This window comes from Anguilla rostrata, chromosome 4, assembly GCF_018555375.3.
Source record: "Anguilla rostrata isolate EN2019 chromosome 4, ASM1855537v3, whole genome shotgun sequence".
NCBI classification, from domain to species: domain Eukaryota; kingdom Metazoa; phylum Chordata; class Actinopteri; order Anguilliformes; family Anguillidae; genus Anguilla; species Anguilla rostrata.
This window is the reverse complement of record NC_057936.1, coordinates 10934424-10961032: the sequence shown is the minus strand read 5'-3', so window position 1 is coordinate 10961032 and position 26609 is coordinate 10934424. Positions and strand designations below refer to the sequence as shown.

The 26609-nt window shown below is 39.8% G+C and overlaps 2 protein-coding genes across 6 annotated transcripts in view; both read right to left on the bottom strand.

The window, feature by feature from the left end:
* Window positions 1–12677, bottom strand: part of gng12b (guanine nucleotide binding protein (G protein), gamma 12b) — a 55151-nt gene extending 42474 nt beyond the window's left edge. Inside the window, exons 1-2 of one of the 5 annotated variants that reach the window (XM_064330602.1) lie at window positions 12507–12677; window positions 12367–12435 (exon numbers count right to left, since the gene is read on the bottom strand). The gene's annotated coding sequence lies outside the window, so the exon portion shown is untranslated. Of the gene's footprint in view, window positions 1–12366 lie in introns of all 5 variants that reach the window. The other 4 variants (XM_064330599.1, XM_064330598.1, XM_064330603.1 and 1 more) reach the window with 4 other exon arrangements.
* Window positions 12678–20307: 7630 nt separating this feature from the next.
* Window positions 20308–26577, bottom strand: LOC135252486 (GTP-binding protein Di-Ras2-like). The gene is made up of 2 exons (XM_064330594.1): window positions 23233–26577; window positions 20308–22222 (listed from the first exon to the last, which is right to left on the bottom strand). Exon 2 carries the CDS (start codon window positions 22152–22154, stop codon window positions 21555–21557), a length of 600 nt encoding a protein of 199 aa, XP_064186664.1. The 5' UTR covers window positions 22155–22222; window positions 23233–26577; the 3' UTR covers window positions 20308–21554.
* Window positions 26578–26609: the final 32 nt, after the last annotated feature.

Genomic DNA, 26609 nt, shown 5'->3' with positions numbered 1-26609 from the left:
AATGTGTTTTCATTGGCTAAAATGCTTCTCCAGTCGTCACTATAAAAACTTGCCATTAGCTGGCTCCATACTGAGAAGAATGCTCTCCATATTGAGCCGTTGCTTGCACATGGCAGGTCCCATTGGATATACTGAGAGACTGCTAAACCCATACTGGTTAGATAAACTTTTATTTGGGCTCATGTTGTTCCAGAGACTATGTACAAACCAGAGATAGTATCATTTTTACGTAAGGAGGAGAGACTACTGTATTCATGGAGGTGCTGTGGTAAGGTGTTCCAAAGTCTAGGGGCAGTGGCACAAAATGATCTGGTGCCCGTGTTAGATAGCCGTGTGTGGAATGGAGATGAAACCGGTGCCAGAAGATCTGAGCGGGTGAATTGGTGTGTAGGGTAAATAAGTTCAGATGATGCATTAGCTAGTAATAGCTAATCTTAAATAGCATTTTGACTCATTTATAACATGGCTACTCTATCAAAAATGAAAAATGATTAATTGACACTCTGGATGTACACCATAAACAGGCAGATTCAACGTGCCCTTCCATGATAGCAGCTGTGAGCACAGTCAATTACCTGGAATATTCCTGCCAATTTACAAGGAAACTCACCAGCCTTTAGTACATTTTGTAAGTGCTCTGCTATTGCATAGCCTTTCTCACCAGATTCATATTTGACTGTAACACATATTCTGTGGCAATAAAACCAGATGTTTTTTTCCCCATATATTTCTAAACTGGAAATCTGAGTAGGAGACATTGGGACCTCTGGTGTTAAAGTGGTTTAAATTCTCCAAACGCGTCGCTCTGCTGGGGACTGGTAGCTGAGGAGCGCGAGCGATGCAGATATAACACGGCCCGGCGCGTCGTGCTTTCACCGGCTCATCCTGTCACGTGACCAGCGCATTTTCAGAGAGTCCTGGCTCAGTCATCCACGCAGTGCCGGCAGAAGGGTCGGCTGAGTATGACCCAGATAGGCAGCTACTCGTGCGAACGGCGCTATCCGAGCAGCGCGTCGTGACCTTCGCTCACTCCACGAAGGAGCGCTTTTTTAAACACGGTTTCATGCTTCAATGAGAATAATTCAGGAATACCGAATTAGAAAGAATCATGTCGGGGGATTTTAACGCATGATTTACGTTATTTTAAAAGAATGCTGCTCCATTACTGGCAGCTCCAGCAGCGAAATAAATTAATGTGATGCATTTATGGCAGCAAAATTTTTTTATTCTATTCAAGTACGTTGATTAATACAAAATAAGTTCAATATTAAAAAATGTTACAAAATGAACATACAAAAAACCTCATCTTAATTAAGGCTACTTAATTAACAGGATAGTATGTATACAAAAGTCCATGTTAGACTAATTAAAAACAAGAGCACTTAAAATGTGCCAGTGACTTGCCTTTAAATATAGCAATAGTGAAATGCTTCCCTCACCAAAATTTTACTGCCCAGTCAAAGGGGAAAAAGGGTAGGCTAACTGAAACAATAAGATATAATTTATTTCCATTTAGTCTTTTCTTGGGAAGCAGTTCTGGAGTCCATAAGGATGAGGGCTCAGGGCCCATCAATCACATTTGTTATGTCTGGGGCCCGGAGTCACTGGCCAAAAACCACCTGCAGACAGAAACCTCACTCTGCAAACAGAGGAACTATTCTCGCAGCATGTTTTGACTTTTCCCAGATTGGCACTGTTCATAAGCACGGTTGTATTCATTAATGAAGCTGTCAGAGTAAATGGCCAGCCTGCCCCCCCGCCCACCCACTCCCCCTGTTTGATTAACAGTTGGTGACATTCCTCTGGGAGATGGAGCAGTGATTAATGATTGACTGGGATTTCGTTAATGGAAAATGGCAATGGTACAGAGATCTTGCACAGCAGAATATATACCAACAGTCATAAGAAATGCCTTACTCTACTTATGCAAGCAGAAACAGGAATTTTACCATTTTGAACAACCATTGAATGCTTTCTATTGGACAACCACTGAATTGTCAATTGCACTGGCAATACATCACATCATTCTTCAAAGACAAGGTGGGTGATGTATTGGTTTGAATGCCAAGCCGTATGAAAGCTGACACTTGCAGTCAGACGTTGTTTATTTGCAGGTCATGACCCTTGAGATCACTAGCCAGAGGGGACACCACTACACATCACTGTGATGGTTTTTACACTTCCCCTGCTGCTTGCAGATAAAGAAATGAAATCAACTCCCTGTGAGCCCAGTCTAATCCAGGGTAGCGCCATCAATGGGACCAAAGGCTGGTGGGGCTAAGCCAGATACCCGGCACAGCGGTTTCCATATGGCAACGGTGAGCATCACCAAAGGGCCAAATCCCACTGCTGCCTGTTTCTGAAAATAACCTCCTCAAATAGCCCCCCCCCCTTCCCCTGCTCACACCCACCTCACCCTCAGGGAAACAGCCCCTTTAAACGCAACTCAAGGGGAATAAAATGCAATTTCAACTGGATTTTTCCAAAAGGCTCCAGCATATGAAAGACTCTCAAGACGCTTAAAAGCCAAGCAGGCAGGAAATAGTTTCAAAGCAGAGATATCACCGTCATGTCAGTTTGTCTCACTGTAAATCATATTGCCATCTTTATACTGTAAAGTGACCGCAAAATATAACACTCTGACACTTAAAATCTTTACATGTTTACCTGAGGGGAGACAACCTTATTTTGACTCTCCCATGACTGTCACTTGATTGACATATACTGGGAAATGTGTTGTGGACACAGCTCCACTCAATTTTACAGGTGTCCAGCAACACCAGATCTATTCAGTGACAATATTTAACAACACTTTATAGGTAGCTGTAGTTTGCCTGCCCATATGAAATCATCAGTGCTACCAATAGGCCTAATAATATTCAAATGAGCTTCCCATAGTTGGCTAAAATGTGATTGCTTGGGGAGCCAATAAAAAAGGCCAAGCATTCTTATTGCTATTTTTGTTTTATAGCTAAACAAACTGAAGCTCCTTTTCCCAGGGAAGTAAGTCAACAATCAGGTCTTTGAGACAAAATGGAGTTCCTTCATTATCACATCCACACCATCACGTAGCCTACATTATCCACCAACAAATCAGCCTCAGCTCAGAAAGGAGCAGTGATGTGCAGGGCAACAAGATCAGGTGTCTGCATGAAACAGGAAACAGAAAACACTCTGCTAACAGAGCGACACAAGATGAGATCAGACTCGCACTGACTAAACTTTACAATTACATCTATTCTGTTGAGTTGCCCTGGCAACCGGCCTCTGACGTCCCTCCAAGTCACACGCACACGCCTTGGCCTATAAAATGTTATTCAAAAATCTTGTCTGATAGACTGCAGCTTCCTGGACCTTGCAGAGATAACAACCACTTCTTCTCATCCAAGTTACTTCCTCAGAATCACACCAATTTACTACGGTGTCGTTCCATGCAACCCATCAGTTCAAAAGGCCTTCCAGCAGTAACAGCTCAATTTAATTCACAATGAGTACGGCATAACTGGTCACTAGTGATCGTTAAAACCCACAGAACCTTTTTATTTTATAGATCACATCCTATGATGCCTTGTCAAGTGGGACTTTGGACTTTCAGAGAACAATTTGCAAATAAAAAATTCATTTTAGATGTGTTTACACAGTCCTGGGATAAACAACAAGACAATGCTCTAAAATGTAAAATACAAACACAGATCTATAAATTATTATTCTTAGCATCACGACCACATCTTAGACCACACACACACACACACACACACAAACCTTGCACCCAAAAGCCACGCACACACCAGGAAAGTTTTTTAAAAAACAACTCCCAAATGCAGCTTGACTGGACTGTGATGTGGTTGAAGAGTCAGCGATCCCAGAAAAGCAAGACTGCTAAAAACCACACAGAACCTGTAAAAACAGTTTCCAGGCTTAGAATTAAATTAAAACTGAAGGCACCCTCAAGTCAGTCTGTACAGTCCTTACAGAAACAGTGACTTTCACTTTAAGAACATAAAAGCACATCTGATGATGTCATCTGTGCGTGCAGCATTTAAAATCCACGTCGCACAGTGAACAGGTGTGAAAGTTCCCATCCCCCACCGAGGTAATAAAACTGAGCGCTCCCCTTTCTTCCCCTCTCACCTCAGGCGATCGGACATTGTCCTTGGAGTTCCCACACTAAGCGGAACTTCCATTGACCTATCTCCAGAGTTCTCACACCTCTGTGGAGCTCTCCTAAATTCCAAGACTCGTAAAATGCCTAGCTATTGCTGTTATCGTCATAGAAACTTCAATCTGAACAAACAGATGAAGCTGCTTCCCACAGCAAATAGGTGCTGCCAATTTAGCTCGCCCTGGATTGGTACTCCAACCCATGTGGAACCTAGCATGCACCCAGTGCTGTGTTAGCTGACCACAAGAAACTGCAGCAAAACAAACTTTCCAAGCAGAAAAGGCACGTCCTCAGATGACCAGACGAGATGACAGCGCATACGGAAATGGACCTCAGCCTGCGTGTATCTACGTGTGCAAAAGGACCTCAGTAAGGCCGACTAAACAGCCCAGGCAGTAGCTACAGTTTAGCTTAGTCTTAACTGAGATTAATGTGAATCTGTAAACCTTTTTCTTCCTGATCATATGAATGAGTTCTGTTAGCTGTGTAATTAAATGAACTGGCACGCCGCCTATAGATAGAGCACAACCCACATGGTGTGGCTAACTTTTCAACTAACCATCTTAATATAGTCGGTATTCGGTGAATAACCAGATATTAGTTACTTGTGTCGCTCATGAGTTGAAGCTACGCTTCCCTCTTTGGCAGTGCTAGGAGTGATATTCACTTGTAGCCAAATTAAATTATTCAGCCACATCAATACTGTTAACTGACCCAAAGTTAGTTACAAACCTGGTGTCCTCTCAACACTACAGAAGAGGCAAAATGCTGACACAAAACACAACCTGCTGTGAGCTGTGGGTCTGAGCTTTTTTAATGGTGGGTGGGTCAAAGTGCTGATGGAATCCTGCCGCAGTTTCGATTGGGGGAATTCATCAGGGCGTAGTAAAAGTCTGTCTGGCTAGCCTAATCATAAGCATTCGCAGGGTTATTTGACGCCGATGTCCACATCCGCATCGTCAAAGCTGGGCACAGCGAACACTGCTTTACACCGCCATTAGGCTAACGGTTTTGGAAAGACCCGATGTGGCAATTTGAGGTGGCCCGTTCATAAACGCCGCGCGGCCCAAGGCATCCTGAGCGCACAAACTTTTCACAGGAATGCGAACCCCGGCGAGTCGGTGCGTCGGATCCATTCGTCCGTTATCGGCTATCCCCGCATGACCTCAGCCAGGCGCTGCGCGGCGCGGTTAAGCGTTAAGAGAGGTAGCTGGTCACACGGGAGAGATAAGGGCCGCCCTGCAGCCGGGATGCCCGTTAGCCGTACCCTGCGCGCGTGCTCTGCCGCGGCCGCCGTCCGCATTCGCGGTGCACCGCTGCCGGGAGGCCTCCCTGACACGCCGACGTGTGACCGGCCGTCTCCTGAGGGAGCGGACGATGAAGACCCATTCTGGACTTCCTCGGTTCAGGACGTCCCTCCAGCTGCCTGATCAGATTTCGCTCGAGCATTTGAACCACATCGGCGGTGCAAAAAACAAGCAACCGTACATGTATCTGCACCAAAAAATGTAAAGCTAAATTGCTCTTTGCTAAAAAAATTTTTTAAAAAGCTGGTATGCAGATTCTTTTTGCAAGAGAATACTCAACAGGGGCTAATTACGTATTTTTAAATAGCGCATCACAGCGTGTTTAATTCCTTCTGCAGCCAGCCATTTTTTTTGATTCTTGGAGTAGACATCCGTCACAGCGGTGGGTGCCATCCTCCCGACAGCGCTAATGACATCTGAGCCGCGGAACAGCTTAATCACGCCGCTCTTATGAAGGAGGGGACTGTAACTGAACAAAGCGGGATTAAAACCACCTGTGCTCAGCAAGGAGCAACATCAGCAAGGAGGTGCTATTCTCCTTCAGCCTCTCCAAGACTGGAACAGGTATGGTCCAATGACTGGCAAACAGTGGCAAAATTCTAAACAAAAAAAAACCTCTTCCAATGAGGTATGAGTCTTCAGGTGTTAGAGAGTATTCTGAGTGAATAATAAGACCTAGAATAGCTACTATAGCCACTGAATACAAAGACCTGGAATGGTTATGATTAGTGTCACCTTTAATGCAGTTCTCAACTTCAGTCATCTCTCAGCATGACATCAGTAGAGCCTTCTCTGATGGCGTGTGTTACACTACACCTCCCCAGTCATCCACATCTATACATCATTTGCCAATGATTAACAAAACATTTCCCACACTGTCACATACTGCATGCAGTGTGGTTTTTAAAACCACAAACATGTCGCAGGAGCATATTTTTATAGTGCTGTGCTATGTTGTCCATTTTTAATCAGTGGGAAGTAACCTACACACATAAAAACTGCAGTTATATCACCTGCAGTAAAAAAACTTGTCGGCACGTCTTTCTGCATCAACAAGTGTTGGTTTGAAAGGACAAGTTTATGACTTATGAGGAACATCTGCAAACTTTCCCAGAACTCCCCAGTACCACAGCAATGCTGATTTCTTGTGGCAAAAATCTGTAACTGACCGGATTGGAAAAACAGTTCTTGTCAAATCCTGGAATTGAGTCCAGAGGGAGTTTTGTCATGTCAAGTGTGCAGCCTTTCTTGGGATCATAATCTCTTGCAGCATCAAAACATCTCAGCATTGATAAATTTTTTCCCCTGAACACGTAGTCGCTACTCCAGGACTGCTCCCTGCAGCACCTGCCTCAACCCAATTCTAAGTTACGGCTGGAGACGAACAGCGTTCGTGCACGACTGACCCCACCCCCTGCTGAATTTCCACTAGATTAAATGGTAAGAAGGGGGGGGGGTCATAAAAGCTGTCAGTTAACTGAGAGGCATGTACGAATGAATCGGGCAATTGATTGGAACGGGCTTGCATAAAAACTATATTTTTTTTATCCTGTCAGCTCTCGCAATCCACTTTGAACAATGAGCCCCCCCCCCACCCACAACTCTGTGCAGTACTCCATCGCTCTCAGTGGTGGGGGATGCTGACAAGAAAACTGGAAGCTGGCCTGATCACGCCTGGAATGAAATGTTCTTAAAACTTGTGCAAGTTAATCAGAACGTCTGGGCACCGTTACAAAATTTAATGATTAGTGTAGCAATGATTAGACAAAGCATTAGGCTTTAACTCAAATACAGAGAAGTACCACTGAGTAAATATATGGATATGGATATAAATGATATATCTATATATGGGATAAAAATTACTCTTCTCAAAACAATGTTCTTCATTGTCAATGACTGAGCATTATTATAGAAACACTGATATACCTTGACTGTGCCAAAACCATATCTGCTGCATTGGCACATATAGTGAAAGAAATACAGAAAATGCATTTACATATATTGTGCAAATTCACATTAGCAGTGTCTCCTGGTTCCCACCACAGCTGTAGATGTCTCAATTAGATTACGTTCTATAAACCTTCTCCACAGACCACATCCTGTTACATTGATTGACATAATTACAACTCTGGAACGACGTCCACGAATTATCTAAACTGCCACGTTCCCAAGAGCCACAAGGCTCAAAGCTTTGCCTTTTAATGAAATACAACTCAAACCCAGCACACACTTGAACATATTTCCAGGACTTTGTGTGACACAAAGCATGTCCAGTTTGAGCTACATCGGATAAATGCGATGGCCCAGCCAAGTGTGCTTACATGATGAATACAGTAAAGGCACTTCATAAATGACCTGAGTCCTTTCTTATGAAGCTAGACATCTACTTCTAGGCCATTAACCTGGGTGCGTGAAGATCCAAGGGCAAGGCCCGCCACTCATTTTAACCTAAATATTTTGCAGCTGGTACATAACCATGAAAGGCTTCCAGGCAGTAATTGCTGCAGCCGAGTCATGTTGTTTGTCTAGTTGTTCCGCATCAAGGCAGCATTTTTCACATTTTCATTCCACCAATGTGCTGCATTCCTGGTCTAACATATCACTTCCTCTTTTAAGGCATGTTTTAAAAAAAACAAAAACATTCCCTGCCGCTCAAGGAACCCAGTGTTTTTTTTTTAATGAGAAGCATGGGGTATCTAGAATTTTTTTTTTTTTTCAGACATAAACTGCAGGTTGAAGACTAAAGAGAAAAATGTTATTTTGGGTAAAATTACCATTTAAGCTGTGTTTATCAAAAATCATGTTTCAACAGCTTTTCCTAAATATTGCCAAGGAGTAAAGGACCAGTAGACACTGTCCATCTGACGTACAAGTCAGTTCTCGAAGAAAATCCAATAACAATAACAGTCCCCTGAAACATCAGATGATAGTTTCTCAATCGGAGGCCAGTTCAGCCAGAGATACTCCCTTGACTGTCCCCAGTGCCAGCATGTGAATTCCAGAATGCGTATTCAGCACACAGAGTAGGCTACATGTTATGTACAAGAGCCACACCTGTAAAGGACAGCAGGAAGCCATTTCACCAGCAGCTTCAATGGTTTGGAAGAGTAGCTGCATCATGGAATTACTGACAGCCTGAATGTTGCAAGATCAAAAATCATTACTGCCTTTCATCGTCATCAAGCTGGTGCTTTAAAGTTGTTCCTCCCTGAAGAACAGTCGTGGTGTCATATTCCAGGTAAGACAGTTCAAAGGGCTGTCTAGCCCAAATACAGTGAGTGTATGCGCACCACAAAGATGTGGTAACCAATCATGTTCCTGGAGATCTACCATCCTGTAGGTTTTCACTCTTATCCTAACAAAGCACACCTCATTCAAGAGCTAGATAGGCCTATCTTGTTGACCTGCTAATTAATGGAGTCAGGTGTAAAATGAAATGAAAACCTACAGGATGGTCGATCTGCAGGAGCAGGGTTGGTATTCCTATTAAGATTTACTGTGATACGGAAGGGTTATTAGACTCAATTTCCCAGAATCCTATCTAATCCTACTCAAACTTAGAAGCAAATTGCATTATTTTGCACAAATAAAATAAGTAAACCACATAAAATAGTAGGCTACTGTTTCTAATTGCAGAGGGAATTATGAAATCTGTTACAGGGTAAGGGGTGAAATATCAACCTGAAACCTAGATTTGATTTCAAAGATCCATTTTTCAGGAAAGATATATCATATTATATACTACTTATGTAGTGGTGCCTGCTATGACACCAGTTTGATTTTTTAAATGATATTTACAGTCAAACTTCCAGCTGATTTGTCTCACATAGCAGTTACAATGTGCTTATTTTCCAGTTTTTACAGTGGCTGAAAAAATGACATATTCTAAAAACACCCAAGTCTCTACTAGACTGCATGCCTGCCATGAAATCACCCAGTAACAGAGGAAGAATGATGTCACCATTCATCATGTCCTAGGTTAAATATGCACTGTGACATACTACAAGTGACAGGCCATTAATCAATCGCAAAGTAGATCCTTCTGCATAGAATGAAATACACAGAGGGAAAACTGAAGCCTTCCAATGGTCAGGATGGTCAGATTTGCAATTAGGCCTAAAACACAAGCAAGCAGAATTAATGCACCCCCCCCCCCCCCCAACCCATGCCAAGGTACATACAGCCACGAGCCCTGTTCTGACACTACCACCCTATGCTGGCAGACAGTACAGAGAGACAAAGCCTTCTGTTCACATGAGAACCTGTGTGTGGCCAAAGATGCCTCAGAGTGCCAGAGAGTGTGTTCAGAGTTAACACCTCCCTCAAATGGGTTACTGAAGAGGCAGCTGCGCACGGCACGACATTATGGAACGAAATTAGACCCAAAAACAAATGTGGCACGGGGCAGAACATATGGCTCATAACAATAATAGTGGCACATCATTTGGTGCTCGAAAAATTGTCAGTAATTGTGAGATGCTGTGCTGATGTTTCATTAAGGGCACAATTTCTGAGGGATAAGGGAGTTACAACCCACACCCTCCAATATTACAAAACAGGCCAAATAACCCCCCTATAAATATATCATTATCATGTGAAGAAATGATTTAATATAATAAATATGGGGATTTCATCTTGTAATTAGGTTATACCAATCAGTAGACTAGTCTGAAGTATTTTCCCATTAGAATTCACCATAAATGATCATTTCACAGCTGTTCTACAAAAAAATATTTTTTTAATTGCCCCCCCTGAACCGCCCTACATGATTACATCTTAACCCCCTAATATGCAAAAATGTATTCCTATGACTTTTTACATATTATGACACATTAACAAAATCTCTGTAGGTACTCATTTAAGGAATTAAAATGTTTTATTTGTGTGGTTGAATGTTTACATGTCTAGTTGTATACTCTTGTTTTACATCACAAGTTATGCAATAACCAATTGGAATAGTGTATATTGGGTGACCAGTGATTTGTCTTCATGAAATGTGTTGTTATGTGTATTTCAGTCAAAAATAAATTTGATTTAAAAATGACTATGAAGGCATGTGGAATAGATGAAAATTGCTGATGAGCTTATTTGCAGTCAGTGATCTTTCTCGTATTCGGGTGCTTGTTGCAGGAAGAACACAAAGGGATGTTTTGTTTGCACACATGTACTTGCCTGGGGCCAGGGCCTCAATCCCTTCATCACATGGACAGAAAATTCCATCACCCGTTTCATTAACTATCTATCAAAGGGCATTAAAGCCAGAACTGAGAGCGGCTACTCGTTGCTAATCATTTTTATAATTTTATGATAGTGATATGATACACTATATTTTGTTATTTTGGTCATGGCATGAACATGGCAAAGACTGGCAACCTATCAAAATTATATCTGGTGTCTTTCGTAAAGATAGAAAGGAAAAGTATATTATTAAGTTATAAATCACACTACTCAAAGGTACACTGGCCTTTTCCTTTGTAGGCACACCAAAAATAACAATGGCGAATTTAGTTCAGAAAAACTAAACAAGATCTAACCAGCCAGTGTATAAGATGTAAGTTTGAGACATGTTCGCAAACTGTTCACTTCTACATGAGTGTTTTCAACCATACCAGTTTATATTTTAATTCAGTTCTACAGGTAACATCCAAAACAGAATTAACAAACCATCAAAAACATATCCCAATACCATTACTTTTGAGTTTGAAAGATGCAAAGAGGTACATGACACGACAGTCTATCACTCTTCTGGTCAGAAATAACACGGCAGATATGAATACACATGGTAAAATGCCCAGTGTTAACTCAAACACTAACAGTGTTAATTCTACTGTTAGTGCTTAGTTATCACTGGACGTTTTACTGCATAGCAATAAATGCCAAACCTTACTATACATTCCAATACCAACCCTGAAGACTCAGTGATGTAACTACTCCTTCTCCACACAATGAAAACATGATCTCACTCGCATCAAGATCATCATCATCATCATCATGCACACAAATCACAGATTGTAAATTAAACAAATGTTTAAACCTTTGAAAAACACTGCAAATGTAAACTACCATTGAAATCTCTTTTTATCCAGCCCTTTCTAAATTTGCATTTCAGAGAAGCTGAAGTAGTAATGTGGAAGTATGACATCCATTTAAGATTTATTATTGGTTTAAAACATAATAAACTATAGCGGTTTTATTAGAACAAACAAACTATAACTATTTTAACAACACAGTCTTTCAAAATTTCGAAATGCACTAGGTTAAACATCAACCTAGTCAAAAAAAAATAAAAAGTACCTGTGCCTACATTCATAGCTAACACTACCCTGCATTAAGACCGGCAGACATAATTGCTTTCCACGTCACATGGTTGAAGACCTTACCATCCTTTCAGTACCCTGATCACCCCAACAAGAGTGCTTAAAACAAACTGCAAATAGCCACATTCACTAATAGCATTAGGTTTCTCAAAGATCAATACTTTGACTACCTATGGGCTAGCTATACATTTCACAATATCGTTTCCATCAAGTTAAAGAAAAATGCAAAAAACAATATACCAAAAGGTGTAAAATCTAGCCTACATTACCTCAATCATTTAAAGGTGTCAAAACGACATCCGACTGAAACATGTGAAATTCATTTATCAATAGAATAAATACGTCAGTAGTTGTTAAAGCGAGGTTAACGAAACATTGTTATTATTGCATGAAGACAGCTGTATATAATTAATCAATGGTACCGATTACTGTCACGCGAAATTACTCCTTAACCTTTAAATAATGCTTCGCTTAAAAATGGTAGATCACGTTCGTTGTGGTGCCGCTTAGAGTGCCAAGCCAGTTTTGTTTATTTATTACTTCGAGGCAGCTGGCGATCTACAGTTGTGTGTACACTTACCTGACCACAGCTTCTGCCTACGATGGACCTTCCGTAAACCAGAAGAGAAGGGGTGGACAGCTTCCCAACCTAAGAACAAAACTGTTCTTTGACACTTGTATACCAAATCCGAGCTCTTTGTAATAGTCTAAAGAAATTACCTCGTTTTCTCTGTCTTTCAGGTTATCTCACTTTTCATAGATTGCTGTTACTCCACGATTTTACAGTACAAAAACATAATTCGTTTACTTCACCAACTCCTCTCGACTATATCGCTGACCAAGAGCCGACCTTTCACGTCGCTCCGCCTAAGACACGGAATGGTGGGAACGATGGAGGACTTGTGCTGACTATTTTTTGTCTCTTTTTTTTTCTTCATCCAAGGCGCCCTCTGTCTGTGAATGTTTCAGCTTTTATGTTCCAGCTTTTTTTAAACAGTGGTCTTTACGGCTCAAATTTATATGCAGTCATTTTATATACTATATTTGTAATATTGTTTCTTACATTAAATAATAACTGTTAGTCTATTTGATGTCATTATTTTGTGAAATTGTTTTGAAAAACGCTACAAATGTTTGTTTTTATTGTTAAATGTGGAAGATAAAGTAGGCCCATAGCCAGAGCATATTTGAAAACTGCCAATACAAATAAAGTTTAAGCCAGAATTTGAAATAAAATTTAAAACAATGTAAATACTTCAGAATGAGAAACACGCAAACTGTAAATGTATCCTCAAAAAGAACACATCAACATACCTAATAAGCATACCTTCAAAATTATATTTTTATGAACTCCCATCACAAGAAACTGACTAACATGACTAAGGGAGAAGGGGGAAGGAATAATTGTAATAATTGTACAGCTGCAAGGAGGACACATTCAAGAATCAATTATTTTGACAGCCAAGGGATTAAATGGGGGCCGCCATTATTCATCATCCAAGTGGTTGAATACGGGATTTGTCTAAAGGAAAGAGTTATATCCCTCAGATGTGCAGAGCAATCTAATTAAAATGGAAGACTAAATATTTTAAATATTTAAAATTCATTACATTTACAATATGTCTATGATTCTATTTTTAGTGGTAAATTAAAGGTAAAGTGAATAACACCATCCTAAAGCCAATTCAATACAACACAGACTACATGGGAGAGAGATAGGTGCATTCAGACAATTGAAGAAGTATGGGCAAGCTGTTATTTGGAAGGTTATCTGTGGGATCTTGGCTCAGCAAGATGACAATGCATTATGAATTTACAAGTGTGTCTGACTGAGCCAGGGCTCGACATTATGCGATCAGGACAATCAATCTCAGTCACAGGGAGTGATCCACTGGAATGCTTTTTAAAGCTGATTGACATTGGTAAAGGCATTCACTTCTGATAAGTATGTAGCCAGAAAATGTGCTTGAGCCATATAAAAGATAAAAAGGGAACAGCAGTCAAGAAAATGAAACATAATCCAGAAAGCTAGGAACTTCACAACAAGGCATGTTAGGTATACTTTTTAGTACAGTAATTTGATTTAGCTTTCCTTTCTTGTGGCCTTGGTTTAATCTGTTTGCATACTCTTGCTTGTCTTTAAAAATTGTTGTACTTTTATTGCATACATTTGGGTATATCTTTATAAAGGTCATCAACATACCCATCTGCTCTCAGTTCATTCAAAATGATCTTTTTCTTAACTTTTGGGATTAAAATAGCCTTTAGAACATTTTTCAGGTGAATACCAATTTTGTTTCTTGTCACACCACAACCCACAAGCCAAGTTTGCACAGACGTGAGTCAGAGAAAGACACTACATGTGAAGTTTGAACAAGTAGATTGACTGGCGGGAGTTGCCAGAGAGCTATGAGAAATTTGGAACCTGGCCAACTCACTACCATTATCCTATAGGAAAACTGCACTGATTCCAGTGATCTATAAAAACAGAAACAATAACAGCATTTAGGCCAAATTTATAGAGCAGTAGTAATTATAGAAATCAAACACAAAGCTGAAACCTTATCCACTGAAAAATGACGAATGGTTAAGGGGCAGAGACAAGGAGAGGAAACGTGACATCTGGCTCTTTACCAGGTACCTCCTAACTTAAATAATCAAAAGTAATCTAAAACCTGTGTATATGCCTTTACACTTGTTTCAAAACGCACATAGATTTTGATCATATTGAAGAACAAAGTAAAAGAGATGCTGAATGTCAAAATGTTGGAAACATGCAGTTACGCTCAGTTTACTATCATATACATTTCATGAATGAAGCCCATTGTCTAGTTTGGTAACCAAAACTACCCTTTAAGAGATGGCACAGGTCAGTATGAGTGGTGTAGCCTGTGTAGCTGAAAGGGAAAAGAAAATCTGACGGCAAGTATGGCTTTCTGCAGAAAATTGTTATGGTTACTCAAGACCAAAAATAAAACAGAAATGATTAAGAGCTCTTGGAGGCTTAGTTAAAGAGCACTCTTAGCAGATTCATTGTTCCTGTCCTTCATCATAAGTGGTCTCCTGAACAAAGGATTACTGGAAATAAGTTCCACATATTAATGGCCAAAAGCTTAAGGAAGCACATGTCTACATTTTTTCCTCCCCTCTAAGGAAAATCAATCAAGTTGCCACACATAATATCTTTAGTGATACAAGACAGATTGATTCATGATCTTGATAGATGTTGCTGCACAGAAAAATAACATACAGGACTACTAGAAATTACAGCAAAACAAAATGATACAATGCAAACAAAAGTATTGCAGTAATATGGGAAATACATGCATTATGCTGCTATTTCATTTGAATGTGAGTATGAAAGAGACTCGTTCATTCTTTAGGAATTGTGTAGTTTTTCTTCAGAAGTGAAGAATACCCAGACTGGCTGTGAATTCCAAGTTTAGTTTGATGTTCTTATTTTTTGTTTCTTATTATTTATTATTAATGTTTTTAATGTTATTAATTTTTTTTTTTTGCCAGTGTTCATCTAATTCATTTTCTGTTTACGGTCATTACAAATAAATAAACAGCTCCACAAACAATATGATTTTTATTTTTATTTAATTCTGCGCTGAGCATGATTGAGCAATGAGTCATGACTGATCAAAAACCTCTGTGCTTCATTGTGTCAAATATTGTCAAAATGCTTTATGACTGAGCAACAGAGAAAATACGTAGATGTTGGCACAAATTATTTGAGACAACACAGTTGCAGCAAAATGCTGTCAAAGATCTTAGCGGGATGGTATCTGTCATTTTCCACAATGTAGTTATCTGTCTGTGACAGGGTTTCCAGCAGGCAATTGTGTTCGATGCTGACAGATTTCAAACAGAGAAACGGATGCATCATCAAGGCCCAATCGATACACAAAGGCCTCTGTGCCTTCTCCCATAATGAAAGTGGCCCCACACCCGCCTACAATTACTGAGCTGGACCTGTTGAAGAAAGACTGTATCTGACCGGAGACAGTGAAGCTATCATTGCAGTCGCTGGCAATTAATGCAGTGAATGTGGTTGTTGCTACAGCCAAAGCCATATTAGTCTTGCTTTATAAACAAGCTAAGGAGAAGCCTCTTGGTGATTTAAAGTTTTGGAACATACATCAAAGTTGGAACTTTCACATTTATTTACTCTTGTGATGGTGTGGGGCGACATAGCTCAGGAGGTAAGACCGATTGTCTGGCAGTCGGAGGGTTGCCGGTTCAAACCCCACCTTGGGCATGTCGAAGTGTCCTTGAGCAAGACACCTAACCCCTAACCACTAACTGCTCTGGCGAATGAGAGGCATCAATTGTAAAGCGCTTTGGATAAAAGCGCTATATAAATGCAGTCCATTTACCATTTACCATGCTCCAATCTAGCCTCCTCCAAACATCCAATGCTTTGAGTTATCCATTGCTTCGAGACAGCTTCATCGCTTCTCTGTTTTATAATGGTGATCTTGGGATATATTAGGCTCTAGTACAGACAGTGACTATGAAGGCTGTACCAAGCAACTCAGAATACCAGGTGTAAATGAATGAGTCAAGAGCTTGTTACGTATATACGTGTTAAATAACAACAAAATAAACTCCTCACCAGCAAGCCCTGTGAGAAAAAACAGAACAAGCTAAATGACATTGGCTTGAAATAAAAGAGGGTTAAATCCTAGATGAGCTGAAAACCAGTTAGCTAGCCACTGGGCAGAAAACAAGCTACAGCCATAGCTAGGTCCATGGGTAACTTTCCCCCCTTATGCAATATAGCAATAATAAAATGAATGGTTTGAATTCACAAAACTTTAATTCGTCTTAGTTTTGCTAAATTTGGGAGTCTGGAGTTAGTGAAAATAAAAAACAAAAACTCAAGGAGATTCCTTGGGGACAACGTGATGCGTGTCAGCTTTATCCTCCGTTCCATCTGAAAGCAGAGGGGACACCTGCCCATCAACATCCTGTCGCTTGTCAGGTGATGTGCGGTGTGCTTGTTGTTTGAGAGGGGCAGAGTCACTAGTCCTGAGGTGGTGTTTGATCGGTCCGCATTGCCCTGTGTTTTGCATGGCTGAGCTGAAGGTGTTCTGGTGTTTACATAGTAAGGTGTATCTCAGCTCAGGTGTGAGTGATGAACCATGCTGAGGCATTGGAGGCAAGGGCATTGAGTCCGTAGTAGCATAATACTCACAGGAGGAACTAGGTATGTCACAGATAAGATGCCCCTCCTCAATATGATTGAACACTCCCAGGTGTGCCCCCTGCTTTACCTCCAGGGCTTGGTTAGTAGAGCTGCTGGAAAGCCATTTTTCACTAATGCCATAGGGCATGCCGTTTCCAGCTGGGTGTTGTCATAGGTACTAGGCTTCAAATAGCAGTCATTTGGAGCCTGATGCAGTAGGAGACTCCACTCACACTGGAACAGTCATCTTGCTTAATGGGGGAACAGACACACTAGATGAAATCGAAACTTCACAGCATGCAGGTACAAAGGCCCCCATTTGTAGCAGAGTAATCCGAATTTCCCTCAGACGAAGTGAACCATGTCTAACGTCAAGAACAGCTTGATGTTGAGAGAGGAAATCCCATCCAAGCAGCACTGACTGTGACAGAAGACAATCACAGTAATGAGATATATTTAATTAACCTTCTTATCATTTTATCCTCATTTTATATTCATAGCTGTAAATTTTCCCTCCACAATTTTTTTTTCATGTATTCAGCAAATATGTAGAACAATATATTAATTCTTTGAAGCTTTCCTGTAACAACAAAGCTATCAAGACATGAAAATTATGTATATACATTTTTTTCTCCTCCCCAGTGCACAATCTTGTTTCTCTTTTCTTTTGTGTCACTATTATTTTCCTTAGATATATACTGTTCTATGTATTCAATTCATTCCAAAGCTATTAAGCAGGAAATCCTGTATGTAGTTGCATGTTGTATATGATTAGTTCATAATTAGAATATGATATAGATGTGGATATACTGTGGCTCCGCATTAACAAAAATCACCAAAGAGGGGTGAAGGTGGTGGGGTAAGTCTCGAAGGAAAATGGACCAAAAAACAGCAGACTGATATTAACCTCACCAGGAAATATATTGAGTCAATGACCTTGAGTTTAAGACAAATCAGTAAGCAATGCAGGCGTATACAGTTAGCTCATCACTGCTAGCCATGATATGTCTGTTACTGTGTGTTACTCCATGAAGTGAATTGTCCCTTTAAACCTAAATTTTAGGTGTGGTGAAATTCCATTCAGAAAAGACTATTTTGCCATTACAGCTAACTGCATTCTTCAGACCATACAAACCTATTTAAAAATGCAATTATCTGTAGAAGAATAATACAACACTCCAATAGGACATATTCCAATGCCGTTGTTCTTTTATTGTTGTGAAACAATAATAAGTTAGTGCCTTGGGATACTATAGAGCAGTTTTAAAAAGGTCACCTCCTGAGTGGTTTATTGCTTTAGCCAACTCCTGCCATAATTCTTTATAGTCATGTGGGCCAAGGGAGTAATTTATTGGAGACTTGGTGTAAGTAGACTTTGGAAATTGCAAAGTCAATGTAGCTCTCCATGACTGAAATAATATTGCTGTCACAGCCCCCTTTGGATTCATTAAAATGTGGACACAAAATGCCACTGCCACGTAGATTTTCATGCAACATTTTTCTTAGACACCATATGTACAGTGTATTATTTATTTATTAATAGACATGAATGACAGCTGAATATATTTCTATCTGATAAATTTACTTGAGATTTTTTCTAATTTGGAGCTTTGATTCAAGTCAATAAATCAGTGGATTCTATAAAGAGATGCATTAAATGAGTTGAGTTCAAGTCTAATGTATTCATTTATTATCATCTTGTAATATATTTTTGGAATTTATTTCCACTGTGAACACAATATTACAAGTAACAAATTAATCTATCATACTGGAAATTGTCATGTAAATAGAATTAAAAAGGTTTTGTACATGTCTATATAATTATAATTGTCTTTCATTCAATCAATAAAATAAAGTGCTTGATAAGTACACTACACTGGCATGGCATTCTTAGACATGTCTCTGTAGCGCATCCATATAGGACAATTCTTTTGTAGGTAAAACATTTATAGGCAGACTAATTAAGACTGGTATGGGCCAGTGTATCACTTCCATGTGACCTCACCATTACAGAAAACCACCTGCAGAGGGATCCTTCCTCACCCAAGCATTCCTTCACCATTACAGGAGACATACACACCCTCAGAACTGTGGATATCCTTAACATGCGACCCGTACTTTCCTCTGCCCCCGCTGAACATCAGTGATCACGCTGCGACAAAAAAATATGAAAGGATGCCTGTTTCTATTGATCTTCCTCCCACACAGTGTACACAGAGAGAGAGAGAGTGCAGAGAAGTCGTGCACATAGCCCCAGGATCCAGACCCTGGGAGTACTGTTGGATGCAACTCTGACAGCGTGAGGTCTCCCCCACATTGACACTGGGCCTAGCAGGGCCCAGGGGAGCACCCATTGTGAGGAATCACATTGTTAGCGGGGGTGGCAATCCCCCCTCCCACACACACAAGAGAACATCCATAATGAAGGAGGCCTGGCTAATGCAATGTAGTGGAGAAGACAGCAGAAGGGACTCCCTTTCTCTGCCATACCTCTGAGCACTGAAATTGCTGTATACAAATATTTAGGTTGGTTGCAATTCTCTGCACACACACATTCCCCAAGTGACAATCTCTGCGACAATCAGGAGCGTGCACCATGTGTTTGAAGTGAAGAGTTCAGATGTTATCTATTCTCTATTACTTTATCTATGCATGTTTCCTAATATGCTGTCTGTATCAACTAGTTACAAAAATGATACATAAAACCTTGTCTCAATTTCTTTGTGCCCATCTACTTTCAGACCATCTATGTGTTCATAGCCATCTGCTGCTCACCAATTTCATCCTATATGGAACTGGAATAATGGGTACCTTAACCACACTGTCTCCATTTACTTAAACTATGTCATCTGTCTCCACAGGCTGACTTGTGCTTTTTGAAACTACATTTCTGGTCAGTCATCTGTTCTCACTAAAAGACTACAATAGCACTATTATCTACTTACCTCTGTCCCATTCTGAAAACTATACCTCACACATATTCATAGAACTGGTGGGCTAATTACTGGAAATGAGGATTTACAGCTAATTTAATCAGATTTTCATAGCTACATTTTGTGATTTTTGTAGTAATTAGATAGTATGATTGAGTATCTTTTAGGTATTTGTATGCAACAAGCTACATTGTTTTTGATCTACTTTCAGATTGTCACCTGTGTTAAAATGTTTATCTAAGAATAACTAAGATTAAGAATATGTCTGCCACATAAACACCATCCACAGATTAATGGAATGAAGCATACTTTACCTCATGACTGTTTGTTTAATAACTGTTACAAGAGACTTCATATCTTTAATGTGTATAAACAATGAGCACACCAATAAAAATAGCACCTTGGCCTTTTATAACATTCCCTTTCGTCTATTTTAGGTGAGCTGGGTCTACACTGATTTAAAGTACCGACACATTGTGTTAATATTGATCAATACATACTTAGTTTTAACTTGAGATGCTTAGACTTATTCAGGAAATAATAACAGTCTTGCTTAATGCACTGGGTTCCTGGTTTACTGTTGCTGTCACCAAGTGTAATCATTATGCAAAATAAAGATTAAACCTTAACTGCAGTTGCATGGCTACATATAATTCATCACATGTACCTACATTGACAGCCCGAGGAACAGTGACATTTCCTTTCATTTACACCCCATTAAATCATGATTTAGGCACACCAGTCTTGGACACACTGACTAATAACTAATATTACTGCAACAACACGAGGACCACTCTGTACATGCTTGATTATGTTATAGCTGTGATCACAGCTTAGCAGATCCAGACCTTGGATATCCTATATTTAATCAGTTTCAAATTAAGAAAACAGAACATGTGATACAGCATTTTGTACTCTTTTATGAACAAATGAAATACATGCCAATACGCAACCTTATTCTGGTCAGGCCAAAATCATCTTTCGTTAAAAACACTTCAGTAAATAAAAACTGATTTTAATGGTTCACATAATGATATAAGTTAATGATAGTTGGTAGGATCAGAATATAAACTCATGCAACATATTACCATTGAAAACATTTTTATCATGCTGCAACATGAAAGTGCCTTAACATAATCACAAAAAATTTACGAATAAAGTTCAGGCATAAAAAATCAGCAGGTTGACATTAACCGAGCTTCATGTGTACCAGGGTCGCCGTTACACTCATGATACTAATGAAAGCACTTTAATTTTTTAATTTGTCAGAGGATAATATGCTTTGGGTGAATGTTCATATAACTGTCCTCCAATTTGGAACCATCACGTGATTACATGTATATACATTAATATACAGCACATGGTTAGGCACATCTTCTGTGCTGATCACAAGAGTTTGATTGATTATTTAGAGACTGAAGAGCCATACTAGTGAAATGGCAGAACACCTCCAGAATATGGTTACTTGCATTCATTAAGCCTAATAATTAATCAAATTATGCAGTTTTAGGTTTGGATAGAGCAAAAAAACCAGGAACATCTTTCACACTTGACGACCAGGGTTGCCTGATTTAGAACAGAACTGGGTATATTTGATTGAATGTCCTGGGCTGATGTGATGCCATGCAGTTTCATTACCAATCACATGATGGCACACTTCCCCTTTAGTCTGTCTTTGGCCCTCATTGCCTTGGACTTCTTGCCATCCACCTGCAGACTGACCACTCTCCTCTTCTCCAGGTTGAGCAGCTCCTGGAACAGTTCCTGTACGTTGTAGTTGGTCTTTGCCGAGGTTTCCATGAAGGAACACTTCCAGCGGGCAGCCAGGCCCTCCCCCTCGCTGGTCTGCACCTCTCGGTGGGTCTCATCGGTCTTGTTGCCCACCAGCATGACAGGCATCCCCTGTACATCAATGCCCTTTATCTGGCATATCTGCTCATATATGGGCTGCAGCTCCTCCATAGACTGGCGGCTGATGACCGAGTAGACCAGGATGAAGGCGTGGCCTCGGGAGATGGAGAGGCGTTGCATGGCAGGGAACTGGTGGCTGCCTGTTGTGTCTGTGATCTGCAGGGTGCAGATGTTCTTGTCACAGCTGATCACCTGTCGGTATGTGTCTTCAATGGTGGGAATGTAGGTCTCCCGGAAGGTGCCTTTGATGAACCGCAGCACGAGAGAACTCTTACCAACACCGGCTGCCCCAAAGACCACTACCCGGTAGTCATTGCTCTGCTCGGGCATGGCTTCTCCAATCCCTCTTCCGGAGGTTCCAGTGGGTACCAGATCACAGAATGCAGAGTGATGTTAGTCTGTTAATGTCAGGCAAGAGTTGAGATTACACATTCCACAGACTCAATTAGACTGCTGAAAACACAGAGAATAAGATCTGCCAATGACATTTCACATATGTGGAGTGCCTGGAAAAATTGTAGAATATAGAACAGTACTTAATAACATGACATTTATAACATGACATTTGTAAGACTCTGCCATCTCAGTAAGTTTATTGTGAAACACATGCATCGCACAATGTTTAGAAAAATCACGTTAGCGAGTGATAAGACATTCATTTGCTGGGGCATAAAGCCAGTGTTAAACTATCAAGAAGAGAAAATAATTTGTTCACATAGTCATTTGTGCAATTATACCGGTGATATCTACGAAGACGCCCGAATAGCATTAGTAAGTACAATTACACGAACACAGATAAACGACAGTAACATTGATTTACATCAAAATATCTTCAGCTATAAAACAAGCTTCCTATTTAAACATCTCAAGGACACCATCAATGATTTCGCAAAAGTGAAAAAAGTATTTATATAAAGCCGTTCGTGTTAGATTTAGTCAATTCAATGTGTAATGTAGAGCTACAATACAGTATTCAACGTTCGCCAGATTCAGTTAAATTAGTAGCTGTAACAGGGCAACGGGATGAAGTGGTTGCGTACAGTATCAGTTCACGCAGCAGATATCACTTTGTTGGCTTTATTCATTTATTAGTACAATTGCTGTATTTACCGGCCACCACAAGAAAACAACACGGAAACAAATGTTGGAATGTCAATCCTTTCCACACTTTTTGGACTGATGGCAAGTACTCCCGAAGGAGCCCTTTGATTCACATCGACGCGGCAGACACTCCCAAACGGTGCCAAATCTGTATTGACTCTCTTTCCTTTTCTTTATTTTTTAAACTATTCACTGCATTTATATTCGCTGCTCTGCTAACATATTCTATTGCTTACAATAATGCAAATACTGATTTTTATTCCTGCTGGATTCCAATTCTTTAAAAAGCGTATCTGTGCACACCTACCTGATACAATCGGCTGGTCGGGATGCTGTACGTTATTGTAAATAAAATTCCAGTGTTGTGTACTTACTATATGACCGACACAGATAGGAAAATACCATTTAGCAACGGGGGAATCGCACGTTAATATCGGTCGATAAATATTGTCATTTTGTCTCGCTATTAGAGGTCAACATCACTTTTCATGTCCTTATTTTAATCAAAACAATTGGATTTGATGAAATGTGGAGCCTAAAATGTCGCAGCAATCTCCGAGACAGTAAACATGACCACCCTGTTTTTTCATTCATTTTCTTTTGCATGGACTAGTCCATTCATGGAACACTGGTAAATTGCATGCGAGACACTGCTTACGAATACATCTCAACAGAAACACATTTCCAAAGCAATGCTAGTGCAAGTGTTTATTTCATGTATCTTGGCCCTGTGTTTTTTAGATCTTACCATCTGAAGAGAATGTGGTCATTCAAATGTTATGTATAACATGAAAGTATGAAATGCCAATCATCTGCAAATAATAATCTGCAATTCAGCTATCACACTAAAAATTGTAAAAATGACTACAGTATATGTCTGAACAATTTCCTGCATCCAGTACAGTACTAGAGTATGAAAAACACAGCATGAATAAATGCATTATTATTATTATTGATTATTTATTAATTCCCTTCCCCATTTCTCTAGTATAAATGACTGTATGTTTCTTGGTAGAAATGTCTGTTTGTAAATGTGAATGTTACATGCCGCTATAAAAATTTCCCAATGGGGATCATGAAGTATTCTATCTAAGTATTATTTGATGTGGGAAATTTAGAATGCACAACATTCTCTGCAGATGGTAAGATGAAAAAACAAACCAAATTACATTCAATAAATGAGGAAACATTAGGTAGCGTTGCTTTGGAATAAAGCTTGTTAAATTTGTGTGAGCTAAGATATTGTTTGTTGTTACTTGGCCTTGTTTTGATATCAATACTTTTAGCAGATAGGTCGCCAATCTGTTGCAGGGGGGACACACCATTCGCTCACACTTTTATACCTATGGACAATTTAGTCTCTTCAATCCACCTACCTGCATGTCTTTGGACTGTGGGAGGAAACCGGAGTACCTGGAGGAAACCCACACGCACACAGGGAGAACATGGAAACTCCACAGAGCCCAGGCCAGGATTCAAACCAAAGACCTTCTTGCTGTGAGGCAACATTGCTACCCACTGAACCACTATGCTGCCCTGATTAGCAATTTTGCATAAGGAAATAAAGTTATGAACACATACTCACTTAAATGGCGATGAACAGTCAAACTACCTGTCATTTCTCTATGTTTTGAATGATATTGATCACTGCTTGTAACGTTGCAGCAGCCCCACAAAACAAGCCCTTGGCTGGGCTAAGCCTGCAATAGTAGTTTTAGGTATTAGGGCCTACCTTGTAGTCATGTAGTTGTCAGAATCTTGAATAGGGTTGGGTACTATAATCCAGTAGCACTACGGCACAGTGGCTTCAGTGGCGTCTATACTAACGTTACACTTGCTCTGTCGACTCGTGAGCAAGGTAGCTAATGTTAGTGCTCATCTCATTCCAACATCAGAATAGTCCCAAAAGCTCATTTGAATGGGCCTGCTCATCGCAAGTGTGCACCACATGAGTTTCAGACAAAATAAAAACCTCAGTAAAGCATAAAAAGTGTTTTGAAAGCTACCCAGCTATCTGTATCTTTCAATCAGTCGTTCATAGACATGTGCATATACTCTACACATATATTATATAAATTCTGGAGGTAGACATATTGTTTTAAACAACTTTTTCCATATTTTGTCTTCTACCAAAGTCTTCTTACTTGAGCATCTTGTAAAAGCTGTTCAGTCAGACACAAGTTCTTTTCACTCCACAACACGTCAGGTAGAATGGTCAGGGACCTGGGCTTGTAACTAAAAGTTTCAATTTGCAGCTGGATTGCTGTCTTTGAGTTTAAGTGCATGGAGATAACACTTAAACTCAATTTCTCCAGCTGCATAAACTGTTTGTATGTAAATAATGTAATCTGTGTAAGTGGAGAAGTTGGATAAGAGCATCTGCTAAGTGGATACGTTGGACAAGAGCATCTGCTAATATCGCAGTTCTGCAGTGACTGTGCCCAAGGACTGTGTTGCTGGTGCCACTGATGCAGGCAGGTTAGCCTACCAGTGCTTATTCAACCCAGGCAACTACCCACACACTCATTTTTTGTCACCCCATAGGATTCCTGGCAATTAAATGGATTCATTATATGCAAAACGCTGCCACCTAGTGTTAACTCCTGATATCTTCATTTTCTCAGTTATATAAAAAAACTGGCAATGCTAGCCTTCTTGCTTACAAAAAATGGTGGGGGAAAAAAACATATTCTAACCTTATCACAAGCTGATATCTATAGCATCAGAGCCAGCTACATATAGGCATGTTGTAATTTATTTGCATTTTCTTGCCATTTCTAACAGGGCATTTAAATATGTGAGTTGTCCTGACTGAAATACAATTTCAAAATATTTTAGCGGAAATAATTTTTATATCTGACTTATGATTTAATTTTTATTTAGAAACTCATAATTACCAAAAAGGTTTCCAAATTACCAAAGAGGCTTCCAAGGTTACAGTCAGTACTGTCCCCATATATGAAGCCCAAATACTGTAGCAAGGATTTTCAAGTTGGATGCCCCTGTTAAGAAGAAAGTTAAATTTAACCTGCAACTAAGACTATTCATCTCTGTCACATTACATATAAAGCATCCATGTTGCAAGTCATGCAAAATTAAATTGAATATTTTGGAATTTACTTTAGGTAGATATATAGGCTAGAGAAGAAATTACTCATTCCAATACTGATTTGTCAGTGAAACATTTGGGCCTTAATATTTAAAAAATAATTCAATCAATGGGCTACAAAATACAAGATGTCAAAATTAAACTTATATCTCCTATGATAATGTACCTAGTTGTTCAAAAAATATTCCCCTTGTTCAACGCCTTATGCCACAGCAAGCATATTTAATCAACTCAAAAATATCACTGTGGATATAAAGATAATTGACAGCAGTTCAATGTCATGTACACACCTAAATTCCAATCCATTCAAGCTCAACTTACTTTTGCCAGTTACAAATTTTGCATTCCAATTGTGTTCTGTAAAGATCGAAATCATAAGAATTCTGAGAAAAGTACAGTATGGCAGAAGCAGAGCCCTAGATACCCATGACAACCTGAACATTTCCTTAACAAATCTTCCACTCAAATCACACACTGCTGTTTGCAAAACAGGTGTGACCTGGACTCCATCCCAACTACTTTAAAAATCTTCACTGAAGATAAAAACAAACGGAAAGTAGAGCATAGGGTGAAGT